The 15,778-nt window shown below is 44.9% G+C and overlaps 1 protein-coding gene across 10 annotated transcripts in view; it reads left to right on the top strand.

Moving 5' to 3' along the window:
• The window catches only part of cux2b (cut-like homeobox 2b), a 362,613-nt gene that overhangs the window by 321,201 nt on the left and 25,634 nt on the right, over nucleotides 1–15,778 (top strand). For all 10 annotated transcript variants that reach the window (XM_059988147.1, XM_059988140.1, XM_059988138.1 and 7 more), the window contains 4 exons: nucleotides 2,272–2,373; nucleotides 4,054–4,820; nucleotides 8,377–8,536; nucleotides 11,809–12,084. In XM_059988147.1, the coding sequence (XP_059844130.1) occupies nucleotides 2,272–2,373; nucleotides 4,054–4,820; nucleotides 8,377–8,536; nucleotides 11,809–12,084 (1,305 nt within the window). The remainder of the gene's footprint in view (nucleotides 1–2,271; nucleotides 2,374–4,053; nucleotides 4,821–8,376; nucleotides 8,537–11,808; nucleotides 12,085–15,778) is intronic.

Below are 15,778 nucleotides of genomic sequence, written 5' to 3'. Positions count from 1 at the left end.
GAAACACACAAGCTTTGAAGTCATTCGAGAGAGGGAGAGAGACTCCCTGACTCAACATTCCATTTTTATATGTTAAAGGACAAAGGTAACAGGACAATTTCTATGGTTACAATGCCTACATAATGCATCTTTTGAGTGACGTGTAATTTTTCAAACACCTGGATCTGCCCACCAACATATTGAAAATGGGTGTTATTTACTGTGGTCTCTGAGTCATATTTGTGCATACACAGAATCTCAGGTCAATGGGATGCTGATTGCATTCATGCATATGCAGACATCTCAGTCAGGTGGGTGTTTCCTGGTCTGCAATTTATTCTAAAATACAACAATGGAAGACCAATGTTCCAAGCTGCATTTTAAATTCAATTTACAATCCATATTCAATTCTAAAGACTGGTTGCTGTCGATATTCATATTTGCTCTATACCATAAACCCAGAATACGACCTAACACTGATCCAGTTCAGTTATTGATCTTGAAAAATTTTAAGGAAGCTTTCAAATTAATTTATATTGTGACTTGTAGCTTTAAAACCCGTCTAAATTTGTGGGAGAGCTTTAACCAGTTAAAGCCAAATTCACAACTAGGTCAGTACTCCATCATTACCTACAGACATTCTATCTTACACTAAGCTATCACTCTTGGGCAAGTCATGGTAGGTAGCTTCTGTTTTATGGGTTTTCTCCACTATGCTAATATCTTTTATTTTCTAATATCCAGTTTAAAAATTCTTTTGGCATGTATGTAAATTAAAGTAGTGCCCAGTTGGCTGAGCAGTAACCCTCTTCTACACGTAATACATAGTTCAAAGTACATTTATTATCAAAGTTTGTACACTTTATACAACCTTGAGATTTGTCTCCTTTCAAGCAGCCACAAAACAAAGAAACACAAAAGAATCCATTAAAAGAAAAGAAGACCGTTGAACACCCAATGAGCAAAGAGGGGAAAAAAAGCAATTGTGCAAAAAATAAAAGTAAGCAAATAGCATTCAGAACTGAAGTTCACAAAAGTGAGTAGAGTTACAGGCCACAACCTCCGTTCAGTGCAACTTGTAATCATTCACAGCGACTATTCAGATGGCACAGTTTACAGAGCAGGCTATCCCTCCAGATATGATTTACCAAATTATCTGAATTCATACCAGCACCATTTAGTATATGGGGGCGGGGGAGAAGAAAGCAAATTAAACATTCTAAAATTACACTTTGTTTGATGTTCCAGAAGCTGAAATCGCGCTGCAATTGGTTTATTTATGTCATGTACTGAGGTACTGTGAAAACTTGTCTTGCATACAGTTAATACAGATCACATCATTACACCGTGCATTGAGGTAGAACAATAACAGTGCAGAATAAAGTACAACAGCTGTACTGAAAGTGCAGTGCAAATGAACAAAATGCCAGGTCACAACAGAATCAATTGTGAAGTCAAAAGGTTGCCTTATGGTACTAGGGAACTATTTAGTCTAAAAACAGTGGGGTAGAAGCTGTCCTTGTGCGTAGTGGTTCGTGCTTTCAGGTTTTTATATCTCCTGCGGGAAAGGGAGAATACCTGGGGAGGGTGGCGTCTTTGATGATGCTGACTGCTTTACTGAGGCAGCGAGAAGCATAGACTGGGTCCACAGAGGAGAGGCTGGTTTCCATGACGTCCTGAGCTGAGCTCGTTTGCAGCGTAGTTGCTGTACCGAGCTGCCATGCCTCCGGTTAGGTTACTCCCTGTGGTCCATCGATACAAGTTGGTAAGGGTCGACAGTACATGACAAGTTTCTCTAGTGTCCTGAGGGAGTAGAGGCATGGGTAAGCTCTAATGGCACTGCTGTCTACATAGTTGGATCAGGCCAGGCTGTTAGAGATGTTTGTTTCTTGGAACCTGAAGCCCTCAACCATCTCAACCTCAACATCGTTGATGTGGGCAGGAGCTTATGTACTACCCACCTTCCTGAAGTTAATGGCAGCGGACGTTGGGGGAAAGGTTATCATCATGATGCCCTGTTACCAAGCTCCATCTCCTTTCTGTACTCTAACTCATCAATATTTGAGGTATGTCCTACTACAATGGTCTCGTCTACAAACTTGTAGATGAAGTTAGAGCAGAAATGGGCCACGCTGCCACGACCATATAGGTTGAGTGAAAAACAAAACTAAATTCTTGGGAGAATTAATTCCCGTCCAACGAAGATGGTAATGAAATCAAACCCTAATGTCCTCTAATTGACACGACGAGAGAGCTTTCATGCATCATGCCTGTGATTTTTCTGTTTTGTAGGGAGTATAACTCCCAGGATTCGGACGCCAGAGACTGGATCAGATGATGCCATTAAAAATATCCTGGAGCAGGCAAAGAAAGAGCTTCAGACTCAAAAATCTGGTGAGTAATTGCACGGGAGGTGGGGGGAGGGTGGAATAACTAATGCAAAATGTACTTAAGTTAATTTAAGATTGTCCCTTGGTCATGGAAGTCATTAAAGCTTAACCACATAAAGGCAAGTGAGATCTTCATGGAGAAGTTGATCAGTTAAGACGCCTGTCAATCTAATCCAGGGTGAGGAAAGGCTGTTAATTGAACTTTGCGTCAGGGATGTATTCTTGGGACTAAGCTGGAACCAGGCAACAGTTTGGAAATAGCAGTCACCTGTCGATGCATTTTTGGAGAGCTTTGAGTTTCTGTATATACTTCATGTCCACAACTCCTTTGCATTTTGAAAAATATTTTCTCTTTAAATTTTGCATGCTGGAATGGGACTTGCAGTCATATTTGGAAAGAAAATGGTTATTAGCACTCGGAGGAAAGGAGAAAAAAGAAGCACTAACTGACTTACACAAAATGCTGGTGGAACGCAGCAGGCCAGGCAGCATCTATAGGGAGAAGCACTGTCGACGTTTCGGGCCGAGACCCTTCGTCAGGACTAACCGAAAGGAAAGATAGTAAGAGATTTGAAAGTAGTGGGGGGAGGGGGAAATGCAAAATGATGGGAGAAGACCGGAGGGGGTGGGATGAAGCTAAGAGCTGGAAAGGTGATTGGCGAAAGTGATACAGAGCTGGAGAAGGGAAAGGATCATGGGACGGGAGGCCTAGGGAGAAAGAAAGTGGGGGGGGAGCACCAAAGGGAGATGGAGAACAGGCAAACGTCAGGGATGGAGTAAGACGGAGAGGAGGGGCATTAACGGAAGTTAGAGAAGTCAATGTTCATGCCATCAGGTTGGAGGCTACCCAGCCGGTTTATAAGGTGTTGTTCCTCCAACCTGAGTTTGGATTCATCTTGACAGTAGAGGAGGCCATGGATAGACATATCAGAATGGGAATGGGACGTGGAATTAAAATGTGTGGCCACTGGGAGATCCTGATTTTTCTGGCGGACCGAGCGTAGGTGTTCAACAAAACGGTCTCCCAGTCTGCGTCGGGTCTCACCAATATATAAAAGGCCACAGCGGGAGCACCAGACGCAGTATACCACACCAGCCGACTCACAGGTGAAGTGTCGCCTCACCTGGAAGGACTGTCTGGGGCCCTGAATGGTGGTGAGGGAGGAAGTGTAAGGGCAGGTGTAGCACTTGTTCCGTTTACAAGGATAAGTGCCAGGAGGGAGATCGGTGGGAAGGGATGGGGGGGGTGAGTGGACAAGGGAGTCGCGTAGGGAGCGATCCCTGCGAAAAGCAGAAAGGGAGGGGGAGGGAAAAATGTGTTTGGTCTCCATCTCCCCCCCCTCCTTTCTTTCTCCTGAGGCCTCCCGTCCCATGATACTTTCCTTTCTCCAGCTTTGTATCACTTTCGCCAATCACCTTTCCAGCTCTTAGCTTCATCCCACCCCCTCCAGTCTTCTCCTATCATTTCACATTTCCCCCTTCCCCCACTACTTTCAAATCCCTTACTATCTTTCCCTTTGGTTAGTCCTGACGAAGGGTCTCGGCTCGAAACATTGACAGCACTTCTCCCTATAGATGCTGCCTGGCCTGCTGTGTTCCACCAGCATTTTGTGTGTGTTGTTTGAATTTCCAGCATCTGCAGATTTCCTCGTGTTTGCACTAACTGACTTTCTTTCTTTTTTAGTCGAATGTAAGAGCTCGCCCTTGCCTGTGTGCAGCACAAGTTCCAGCAATATTGCTGGTTCAGATGAGGCAATTCGGTCCATTCTGGAGCAGGCCCGGCGAGAGATGCAGGCCCAGCAGCAAGTTCTGTTGGAGATGGAGACCAGTGGCAGCAACAGCAATGCCATGACAACCCCACACGTTGAAACTTTACCAGCCACAAGCAAAGTCCCTCTTTCCTCTTCCATTAAACAAGAGGAAGGCATTGCAACCAAAAGTTCACAGACTCCTCTCAGTGTGGTCTCGCCTGCGGCCTTTGTGCAGAGCATAATACGAAAGGTGAAGTCGGAGATCGGTGACGCCGGATCGTACTTTGACCAGCACTGGGCCAACGACAGGAACGTGGCTCATCGGTTGTACGCTTCGGTGTCGCCCTCGCCATCATCCTCTTCCTGTGGCTCGTCTGGGGCGGGAACCGTTCGACAGTGGCGAGCGGAGCCCAGTGAGAGCAGCAAAAATGGGAGCGGTGAGGAGCACTCAGCCGGGTTTGAAAGTACAAATAAACTCGTGGGCGTAAAATCTGAGGGCAGCCCGGACTCTCAAGGTATGGGACAACTTTCTGTCTTCCCTGCTTACGTCCCCCGGTCGCTGAAACCAACAGTACCTCCGCTGACTCCAGAACAGTACGAAATGTACATGTATCGGGAGGTGGACACTCTGGAATTGACCAGACAAGTTAAAGAGAAGCTGGCCAAAAATGGGATCTGCCAGAGGATCTTTGGTGAAAAGGTAAGAAATGATATGGATTAATTTACAAGCTATTCCCCAGCCTTACCAAGTTTTAAAGAGCATGTGCGATACTCCGTGAAGAGGAACAGTTCATGATTGTTTTTTTTAAAATAAAATAGAACTGCAGAAGGGACCTTTCTAGATCAACAGTCACTCATTCTGTCATTACTTACGTACTGCCCGTTACGCCACTGGTGTCTAGGGCAGTGGTGAAGGTCTTCCATCTCTGGTGGTGTTCAGGGCTTCCTTCATCATGTCAGTTGCTTCCTCTCGGTTTTCACTACTGTCAGTCATACAAATCGCGGGCGGAGACTCAGGAGCACCGTCACACTCGGATGTAGAAGTATCCTTCATTGCTGTTTCCATAACGGTTTTGTTTTACCAGTCCAGGTGGTTAGCTGTCATAGAACATAGAAGGTACAGCGCAATTCAGGCCCCTCAGCCCACGATGTTGTGCCAGTCTTTTAGCGTACTCCAAGATCAATCTAACTCTTCCCTCCATTTTATCACGTTGCCGGCTCTCTTATTGTGAGAGGACAAGCTGAGGGTTGTGCAAGGATAGGTGTCCTGCAGTGCTACACAGTTACAAAGCAAAAGCATAAGAAACAGGAGAGGGCCTCGGCCTCTGATGCCTGCTTGGCCATTTTGTAAAACTGAGGCTGATATCTTTCACCTCAGCTGAGCTGCAGTTTCTTGCACTAACCCCATATCCCTTTATTCAATTAATATCCAAGTATTTATCAACCTCTTACTCCAATGTTCTCAGTGACTGGATCTCAAAGTGATTCAAAGTAAATTTGTTACCAAAGTGCAGACACGTCACCATATACAACCCTGAGATTCATTTTCCTGCGGGCATGCTCAGCAAATCTATAGAACGGTAACTATAACAGGATCAATGAAAGATCAACCAGATTGCAGAAGACAACAAACTGTGCAAATGCAAAAGTAAATAAATAGCAATAAATCACAAGAACATGAGATAACAAGATAAAGAGTTCTTAAAGAGAGATCATTGATTGTGTGAACATCTCAATGGATGGGCAAATGAGTGTAGTTATCCCCTTTTGCTCAAGAACCTGATGTTGTGAGGTAGTAATTGTTATTCAACCAGATGATGAGAGTCCTGAGGCTCTTTTACCTTCTACCTGATGGCAGCAGTGAGAAGAGAGCATGGCCTGGGTGGTGGGGATCTCTGATGATGGATGCTGCTTTCCCACGACAGCATTTCATGTAGGTGTGCTCAATGGTTAGGAGTGCTTTACCTGTGATGTACTGGGCCGAATCCACTACCCTTTGTAAGATTTTCCATTTAAAGCCATTGGTGTTTCCATTTCAGGCTGTGATGCAACCTGTCAATATAGTCTACACATCTATAGAAGTTTTAGATGTCACACTCAGTCTCTTCAGACTCCTAAGGAAGTAAAGGCACTGCTGTGCTTTCTTCACAATTGCACTCCTCTGAAATAGTACCACACAGAAATTCCATAGCTCACTTCAATAAAGAATCCCAAAGATCTTGAGAGAGGACGTTTTCTTCTTCTCATCTCAGTGTTGAATATCTGACTCATTATTTGCTGGGACTGGGTTTTTTTTACACCCCACCCAGGGAAAGAGTAGTTCCTGGGCCTGTTCTGTCAAGCTTGGGAGGAATTTTGTTTCTTCTAAGCTTGATGGTATAGGCCCAAGTTGCTTAACTTCTCACCCGAGGAAGGATAAACCCCTTGACCACCTACCATCCCTGGAATCAAACAGTGATTATTTGCTTCATTCCTTCTGTTTGGTGGGGAGACCAGAGGTACGCACTATTCCATGTGCAGTCCTGTGTTCTATTTACCCCAGAGAGACATCATTATTCTTGTGGTCACTTCCATTTGCTATGACATTCCTGTGGTACAGGGCAGTAATGTCCATTTGTGTCCAAGAACACCTAGGACCCTATGAATGTCAGCATCTTTCCATCTTGCTCTTTATCATACATTTTTCTACCAAAGCGGATGACATAATCTTTCCCACTTCATAGTCCATTTGCCCTGTCCCTCGTCCATTCACGTGAGCTGTCTGTATCACATTGAGCTGCCCAACCCAGGTAAGGAGCCACCACTGAAGGAGTGAGCCAGTGAATGTGTGGGAACGGCTACATGTCAGTCGGTAGTTGTTCTCGGTGACTGTTACTGCAATCAACCGTGCAGCTCGAAGAGTTGGGGTTATGAACAGAAGCCTGCTTCTGAACACCAGCGGGGACTGGAGAACCTGAGGTATAAGGGAAGATTGAATAGCTTGGGACTTTATTCCCTAGAATGTAGAAGACTGAAGGGAGATTTGATAGAGGCATATAAATTCATGAGAGGTATAAATAGGGTAAGTGCAAGTAGGCTTTTTCCACTGAGGGCTGGAACGATAGCCAGGGGTTAAGGGTAGAAGGTGAGAAATTTAAGGGGAACACGAGGGGAAACTGCTTCACTCGGAGGGTCGTGAGAGTGTGGGACGAGCTGCCAGTATAAGTGGTGCAGGTGAGCTTGAATTCAACGTTTAAGACAACGTTGCTCTCGGAGCCGGGCCCTGCCACTTTCAGGCCCAGGCCACGCTGCCTTGGTTCAGCCTGTACACGACCTTTCCAAGTCGGCTCAGCTCTCAAATCAAGCAGACCTTAGGTCTTTCCTCGCTCCACCTCGCCTCAGTTCTGCCGCATCGAACCGTCTCCCGCACACGGGCTCATTCCCCGGCTCTCTGACCCGGGTTCTCTGACCCTCTCCTCCGAGGTTTGAAGAATAGCCGTTCCCCAACAGCAACTGATTACGCTGGCCTCCGGTGATTCTTGGTAATTCGCTCATTGGCGATTCTCAGTGCCGCCGGTGCCCAGGTGCTGTGATGCAGACGTGAGATTACACTGCAGCTTGTAATCGTTGAAGTATCGAACTGCATGTCAGCTCTGCACGTGCGCGCAGAGAACTACAGTGACGGTGATCCATGCTCGGTGCCGATGGTGAGCTCGGTCCCCCCACCCCCCATTGACCAGCCTGTACGCAGTCAGCTGGTCCCCGGTAAACTCCTTTACTCTCCAGCACAGTCGTGTTTTTCCCCTCCCCTGAACCAGTTTCCAATCTAATTATGAGACCTGAGCTGAAGAAAAATGATTATTCCAATGCTGTATTGCCTTGAAAGCTACTGAGGTATAAAACAAATTTTTATGCTTCTGTTTCTCACTGGTCTCCTCAAAACAGCAACTAATAAACTTGTCCAAACCCATCACTCTCAGTAATCTATCTTCACTGCAATGAAAAGCATGCTCACCTGATGCAAAACTGTGAAGAATATTCATTTGTCAGAAGCTAAACATCTATAAGTGGATTTCCTATAATACAGGAGTAATATGATGGGCAAGACTAAAAATCCATTTAAATACTGCAATAAAATCCACAGAGCGATGGGATTGTCATTCTCCTGTAAAGTAATCTGTCCCATATAACATATTCCCGTTTCAGTAAAGCTATTAACAGGATTGGATTGAAGGTTGGGAAATTATTTGCTTCCTCTCATCTTTCCTCTGTGTCAGGTGCTGGGCCTGTCCCAGGGCAGTGTGAGTGATATGCTGTCTAGGCCCAAGCCGTGGAGTAAGCTGACACAGAAAGGCCGCGAGCCTTTCATCCGCATGCAGCTGTGGCTTATCGATAAATTAGGCCAGAACGCGACGCACTCCGTACAACCTGTACAAGGTAAGATATTTCGTTGTTCATGCTGGTATTAATGAACATTTTATTCCATACTTTAACCTCTATCTTTATACAGTTCTTTACTCTTTATTGTTGTTGTTCATTGTTGCATGTGACGCTAGCACACCACAGTAAATCCCTAACACACATAAACGTCTGTGGTCACCCTCGATCCTTTTCTGTTAGGGACTCTGAAACCGTATAATGTAACCTGATCATTAACCAGATAAGGTAAACAAAGGTAAGTTTTGGGCCGAGACCCTTCATCAAGCCTGAAGAAGGGTCTCGGCCCAAAACACTGACTGTTTATTAATTTCCACTGATCTTGCCTGACCTGGTGAGTTCCTGTAGCATTTTGTGCGTGTTGCTTTGGATTTCCAACATCTGCCGACTTTCTCGTGTTTAAGCTAAGTATATAACAAGTTTTCTTCCTGATTTTCTATTTATCCATTCATTCACGTATCTATCTAATACAGTCAGTCCTCCATATCCGTGGGTTCCGGATCTGTGGATTCAACCAACCGCGGATCAAAAATATACGGGAAAAAAAATTCCAGGATGTTTCAAAAAGCAAAACTTGAATTTGCCGAGCACTACGCTGAATCCACAAGAGTGAAGTGATGCGTAGGCATACCCTGCTGTAGCCTCCCACCATTTCACAGATCCTCAGTCTCTCTCCAGCACTCGTCGATTGAGCATTGTTCACCTTGCGTCTCGTTCATTCGCTACGTGTTGTGAGCGAGGGGAAGGAGTTTAAGGCCAGTAAGGGACAGCTGGCTAGCTACGTAAAGCGCTACAGCCTCAAGAACTTAAAGATCATGGGAGAATCGGCATCGGCTGATGTCGAGGCAGCATCAGCGTTCCCAGAAGAGCTACGATGGTTGCGTCTGTACTGAACATGTACAGGCTTTTTTTTCTTGTCATTATGCCCTAAACAATAGAGTATAACAACTATTTACATAGCATTTACATTGTGTTAGGTATTATAAGTAATCTAGAGATGATTTAAAGTATACAGGGGGATGTGCATAAGTTATATGTAAATACTACGCCATCTTATATAAGGGACTCGAGCATCCGCGTTTTTTGGTATCCGCGGGGGTCCTGGAACCAATCCCCCGCGGATACTGAGGGATGACAGTATATCTAATCTATCAAGATACGGCGCAGAACAGGCCCTTCCAGCCCTTTGAGACATGTTGCCCAGTAAGTCCCCCCCCCCCCCCCCCGATTTAACCCTAGCCTAATCATGGGACAATTAACCTACGGACTGGTACATCTTTGGACTGTGGGAGGAAACGGAAGCACTCGGAGGAATCCCACGTGGGAAGATCGTACAACCTCCTACAGACAGCGGTGGGAATTGAACCCAGCTCACCTGTACTGTAAAGCATTGTGCTAACCGCTACTCTACTGATTCTTAAAACTTTCAAGAAACATCAGGTACTCTTGCAATTGTTGATGTGGGTTTTCCTTAGGGTATTAAGCACAGGGGAACACCACCGCCTGCAGACTCCCACCAAGTCACACGCATCCTGGCTTGGAAATATTTGGCTGGTCCTTTACAGTCACTGTATCTCCACCCTACCCTTCAGCCCTGTGGGAGCTCCTACCCCTGAAGGACTACAGAGGGTCAAGGAGACAGCTCACCAATCACTTAGGAGCTATTGAAGATGTGTGACAAGTGCTGCCATTGACAGTGACGTCCATGTCCTGCACAATGAATTTCAAATTCTCCATGGGAAATAGTGTAAGTAAATATCCGTTAACCACATCTCAAACTTTCACAATATAAGTGAAGGTTTAAGTTCAAAGTACATTTATTATCAAAGTATGTATACACTGTACAACCTTGAGATTTGCCTCCACAAAGCAAAGCCACCCAAAAGAACCCATTTTAAAAAAACAACACACACAAAATGCTGGTGGAACACAGCAGATTAGGCAGCATTTATAGGAGAAGCACTGTCCAATTCCAACCTAACTGACAGTGCTTCTCCGATAGATGCTGCCTGGCCTGCTGTGTTCTGATAGATGCTGCCTGTTGTTGTTTGAATTTCCAGCATCTGCAGAGTTCCTCGTGTTTGCCATTTAAAAAAAGACTGTCGCACGCCCAATATGCAGAGCGGGATAAAAACAAATCATGCAAACAATAAACACAAGTGTCATGATCTGAGGTCCACAGTCGGTCTACAGAATCTTCACTCGACACAGAGGTGGAGCAGCAAACTGAACTGGCCCATCCCCATCCCCGACACCCTGACTTTTTCAATCTAGCCCAGAGCTTAAGTTGTTGTCCAAACGTTGGGTCCAGTTGCTTTGATATGCTCAGGGGCTTGGACTCCGATGACTTTATTCATCCTGTACCTGGCCTAATATCTGAAAACTTTATATATATAAAAAAAAGATGCCAGAAATACTCAGCAAGACAGACAGCATCTATGGAGAGAGAAATAAAATAAATATTTCAGGCCAGTGACTCCTCATCCATGACTTTATGCCTGTACAACAGACCTTAATACCGGTTCAAAACCTCCATTTGAAGACACTGATTACCCTGAAGCAGTCACAGGGGAACTGGGTCTTGGATTGAGTGTTAGCCAGGAGATCCATGTTTTCCACAGGAAACTGAAGTAGTGGAAGGAAGCTTTGCTTCCACATCCCCTCAGATGTAACCAGAAGATGCTGAAAATACTCAGATCAGGCAGCATCTGCGGAAGGCGAAGCAGCTAACGTTTCAGACGGAAAATCCTTCTTTTCTAAACTAAGAAATTAACTCTGTTGCTTTTTTCCATGGATGCTGCCCAACCCGCTGAATGTTTCCAGCATTTTCTATTTTTTATTTTGGATTCCAGTTCTTTGATATTTTTTAAAAACTCTGTGCTTGCTGCAACATCCTGTGCCTCTCGTTCAGATCCCAGACTGCCTGATCCATTCACCTTCTCTGTACTGTCTCCTCTCTGATCTTGTGTTGCTCTTTGCAGTCCGGTCATGATGCTCTGCCAGCATGAAGGCCAAGAACAGGGGTCTTTTGGACTGCGGCATTTAAACGTAAGGGATATAGACTGGGCAGAAACAATTCTACCCACCCTGCCCCCCCCCCAAGTGCTCACATGCTGGCGTCCCTGAGATTCTCTGAGAACTACTTTTGAAGTGTGTGGTTCGGTGCCAAACAGACTTTTGTTTTGCTAATTAATAAAATGCATTCAACTTCAAAAAGAAACATTTGCAAGATGCCTTTACAATTTTTTTCCTCTCTGGCTTAATTAAAACAGCAAATAACGCCATTCAGGCCAGATATTCACCATCGCCTCCGTCTAGTCCTGCTGTCTGTGAGAAGGGCCAACAGGAACCAGTCACTACTGCTCTGGAAAGCACAAAAGAGAACCAGCAACCCGAGAGCCAATCATCTTCCCACTCACTGTGCAGTAAGGGTCTGTCCAATGGCCAATCACCTACAGGCATTCAAGAAATGGTGGCCATGTCTTCTGAGCTGGACACTTACGCCATCACCAAAAAGGTTAAAGAAGTGCTAACGGACAACAATTTAGGTATTGTACATTTTCCAGTAACTTTCAGTGTGGCTTGTCTATCAAATTGCATTTTCTTAATACATTACTGATGCATTTATGTATCTTGGGCTATTTTATTTAGCAATGCAGCTTTCATCCTCTGAGATCCAGAAACAACACTGGTTTAGAGTGGATAGATTTTTTTCTGTCTCCTACCCTGATCCCCTGGACTTTCGGGGAAGTAATATACCACTTGCACTGGAGACCCTATTGTACATGAATTCATGAAGCATTTGTAGTTTCTAGGAAGGTTTGCTGCTTTAAATGTAAAGCAGTGACGATTTGAAAGGGAAGAATCCAGGAAGCGATTAAAGTAAATTCAGGAAAAACAGAATGGGGCCTAGGCTGTCCCTCTCATGTTTAAATTGTGTTCCTCAATTGGATTTTGAAATTTGGTGTAAAAATGATCAGAAGCACAAATGCGTTTTCAAGGCAGGAAAGCGTTAAGGTAGACACCTGAGGGTGTAAGTCTTGGAATGGGATTCTTCTGTTGGCTCTAGCACAATGATAACATTCTGACCTCAGTCGGGAGATTCTAGCAACAAGACCCCATAAAGATTTGAACTTATCATGGAGGAAGGTGCTTCACTGTTGGAGGGAAACCTTCAAAAGTCCCTTATGGGAAGCAATGCATTCATCTCTTTAATAAGGATATAAATGCTTTGAAGGCATAAAAGAGAATTACTACAATTCTTCCAGAACTGAGGGGGAAATTACACCATCCCCTGAAGAATAAAGTCTGTTAGAAGGTTTGGTACATAATAAGATGCTATGGATCAGAAATAATCAAAATCTGGTTTAATATCACTGGCATATGTCATGAAATTTGTTAACTTTGTGGCAGCAGTACAATGCAATACACGATAATAGAAAAAAAAGTTGTGTATCACAGTAAGTATTTAAATCGCAGCAAGAGGTGGAGAGGGAAGAGGTAAAAGAAGCTCGGAGAGAAGCTTTTTTTTAACTGATCGCGGCAAAGAGGCTAGACTGCGCAGGTGATGCACCATCAATAACTCACTCTGAGACTTAAGGCGACATATCAGCTTTTATTGACTAGAAGAAGGAACAAGCAGTGAGTGACCACCATACTACATCCTGGAGACAGAGAGGCCGGGCTCAGGCCTTGATCGCCTTTATACCGGGGTCTGTGGGAGGAGCCACAGGAGCAGTCAGCAGGGGGAGTGTCCAGACAGGTATATGTAGTTCACCACCGCAGGCGCGTGACGTAGCGCGCTAAAAGTTTAAAAAGGAAGAACACCATATACAGCGGCCATTGTCGGAGTGGACTGAGGCAGAGTTGGACGGCTTGGCTCAATCAGGCTTCGGTGAGAACAGGCAGAGGCGAGGTTTGAATGGGGCACAACTGCGTAAGCGCGTGAAAGTCTGTCCATGAGGCAGCAGGAGAATTTGAAAAGCGAGCAGAGGCTGAGTATGAGCTTCACTCCAGGTGAGGTAAGGCTGGGTAAGCTCCTTTAATTAATCTAATTAGCTTAGGAGTAGGTAATGGAGGCAGCAGTTAGGGCAGCTGAGTGCTCCGTTTGCAGTATGTGGGAAGTCAGGGCGAGCACTGTTGTCCTTGATGACTACACCTGCAAAAGGTGCATCCAGCTGCAGCTCCTGACAAACCGTGTTAGGGAACTGGAGCTGGGTGAGCTTCGGATCATTCGGGAGGCAGAGGCAGAAATAGACAGGAGTTACAGGGAGATAGTCACCCCTAGGAGTCAGGAGACAGGTAGGTGACTGTCAGGAGAGGGAAGGGGAATAGACAGGAAGAGCAGAGCACCCCTGTGGCCGTTCCCATCAACAATTAGTACACCGTTTTGGATTCTGTTGGTGGGGACGACTTACCAGAGACAAGTTGCAGTGGTTGCGTCTCTGGCATCGAGGCTGGACCCTCAGCTCAGAAGGAAAGGAGGGAAAAGAGGAGAGCAGTAGTGATAGGGGGTTTGATAGTTAGGGGGACAGATAGGAGGTTCTGTGGAAGAGATCGAGAATCCTGGATGGTCTGTTACCTCCCTGGTGCCAGGATCCGCGATATCAGGATCGAGTTCTCAGTATTCTCAAGAGGGAGGGTGAGCAGCCAGATGTCATGGTCCATGTAGGGACCAATGACGTGGGTAGGAAGAGTGAGGAGGTCCTGAAAGGTGAGTTTAGGGAGCTAGGTGCCAAGTTAAAGGACAGGACCTCCAGGATAGCAATCTCAGGATTGCTACCAGTGCCACGTGCAGGTGGATTTAGAAATAGTAAGATAGTGCAGATCAACACGTGGCTGAAGACATGACCCAGGAAGGAGGGCTTCAGATATATATATATAATTGGGCAGTTTTCCAGGGAAGGTGGGACCTGTTCCGGCAGGACGGTTTACATCTGAACAGGAGGGGACAAATATTCTTGCAGGTAGGTTTGCTAGAGAGGCTCCAGTGGATTTAAACTAGATAAGAGGGGGGAGGGGAACCAGAGTGTAGGAACAGATGTATGGGAGAAGGAAGAAAAAGAAGACAGTAAAGTTCTTTGTACTGTTAGAGATAAGCAGAGAGGAAGAGGTGGAGAATTTCTTAAATGCATTTATTTTAATGCTAGGAGCATTGTAAGAAAGGTGGATGAGCTTAGAGCATGGATTGATACCTGGAAATATGATGTTGTAGCTATTAGTGAAACATGGTTGCAGGAGGGGTGTGATTGGCAACTAAATATTCCTGGATTTCGTTGCTTCAGGTGTGATAGAATTGGAAGGACAAAAGGGGGGAGGTATTGCGTTGTTTGTCAGAGAAAATATTACAGCGGTGCTCTGGCAGGATAGATTAGAGGGCTCGACTAGGGAGACTATTTGGGTGGAATTGAGAAATGGGAAAGGTGTAGTAACACTTATAGGGGTGTATTAAAGACCACCTAATGGGGAGTGAGAATTGGAGGAGCAAATTTGCAAGGAGATAGCAGATATTTGTAGTAAGCACAGGATTGTGATTGCGGGAGATTTTAATTTTTCACACATAGACTGAGAAGCCCAAACCGTAAAAGGGATGGATGGTTTGGAGTTTGTAAAATGTAGGATAGTGCAGGATAGTTTTTGCAGCAATACATAGAGGTACCAACTAGAGAAGGGGCCGTGTTGGATCTTCTGTTAGTGAATGAAATAGATCAGGTGACGGAAGTTTGTGTTGGGGAACACTTTGGGTCCAGTGATCACAATGCCATTAGTTTCAATATAATTATGGAGAAGGATAGGCCTGGACCCAGGGTTGAGATTTTTGATTAGAGAAAGGCTAACTTTGAGGAGATGCAAAAGGATTTAGAAGGAGTGGATTGGGACAGTTTGTTTTATGGGAAGGATGTAATAGAGAAATGGAGGTCATTTAAAGGTGAAATTTTGAGGGTACAGAATCTTTATGTTCCTGTTAGGTTGAAAGGAAAGGTTAAAAGTTTGACAGAGCCATGGTTTTCAAGGCATATTGGAAACTTGGTTAGGAAAAAGAGAGATATCTACAATAAATATAGGCAGCATCAAGTAAATGAGGTGCTCGAGGAATATAAAGAATGTAAGAAGAATCAAGAAAGAAATAAGAAATGCTAAAAGAAGATACGAGGTTGCTTTGGCAAGTAAGGTGAAAATAAATCCGAAGGGTTTCTACAGTTATATTAATTGCAAAAGGATAGTGGGGTATAAAATTGGTCC

This window comes from Hypanus sabinus, chromosome 13 (assembly GCF_030144855.1).
Source record: "Hypanus sabinus isolate sHypSab1 chromosome 13, sHypSab1.hap1, whole genome shotgun sequence".
NCBI lineage: Eukaryota > Metazoa > Chordata > Chondrichthyes > Myliobatiformes > Dasyatidae > Hypanus > Hypanus sabinus.
Note: the sequence above shows the minus strand (reverse complement) of the source record. Positions and strands in the feature narration are given on the sequence as shown.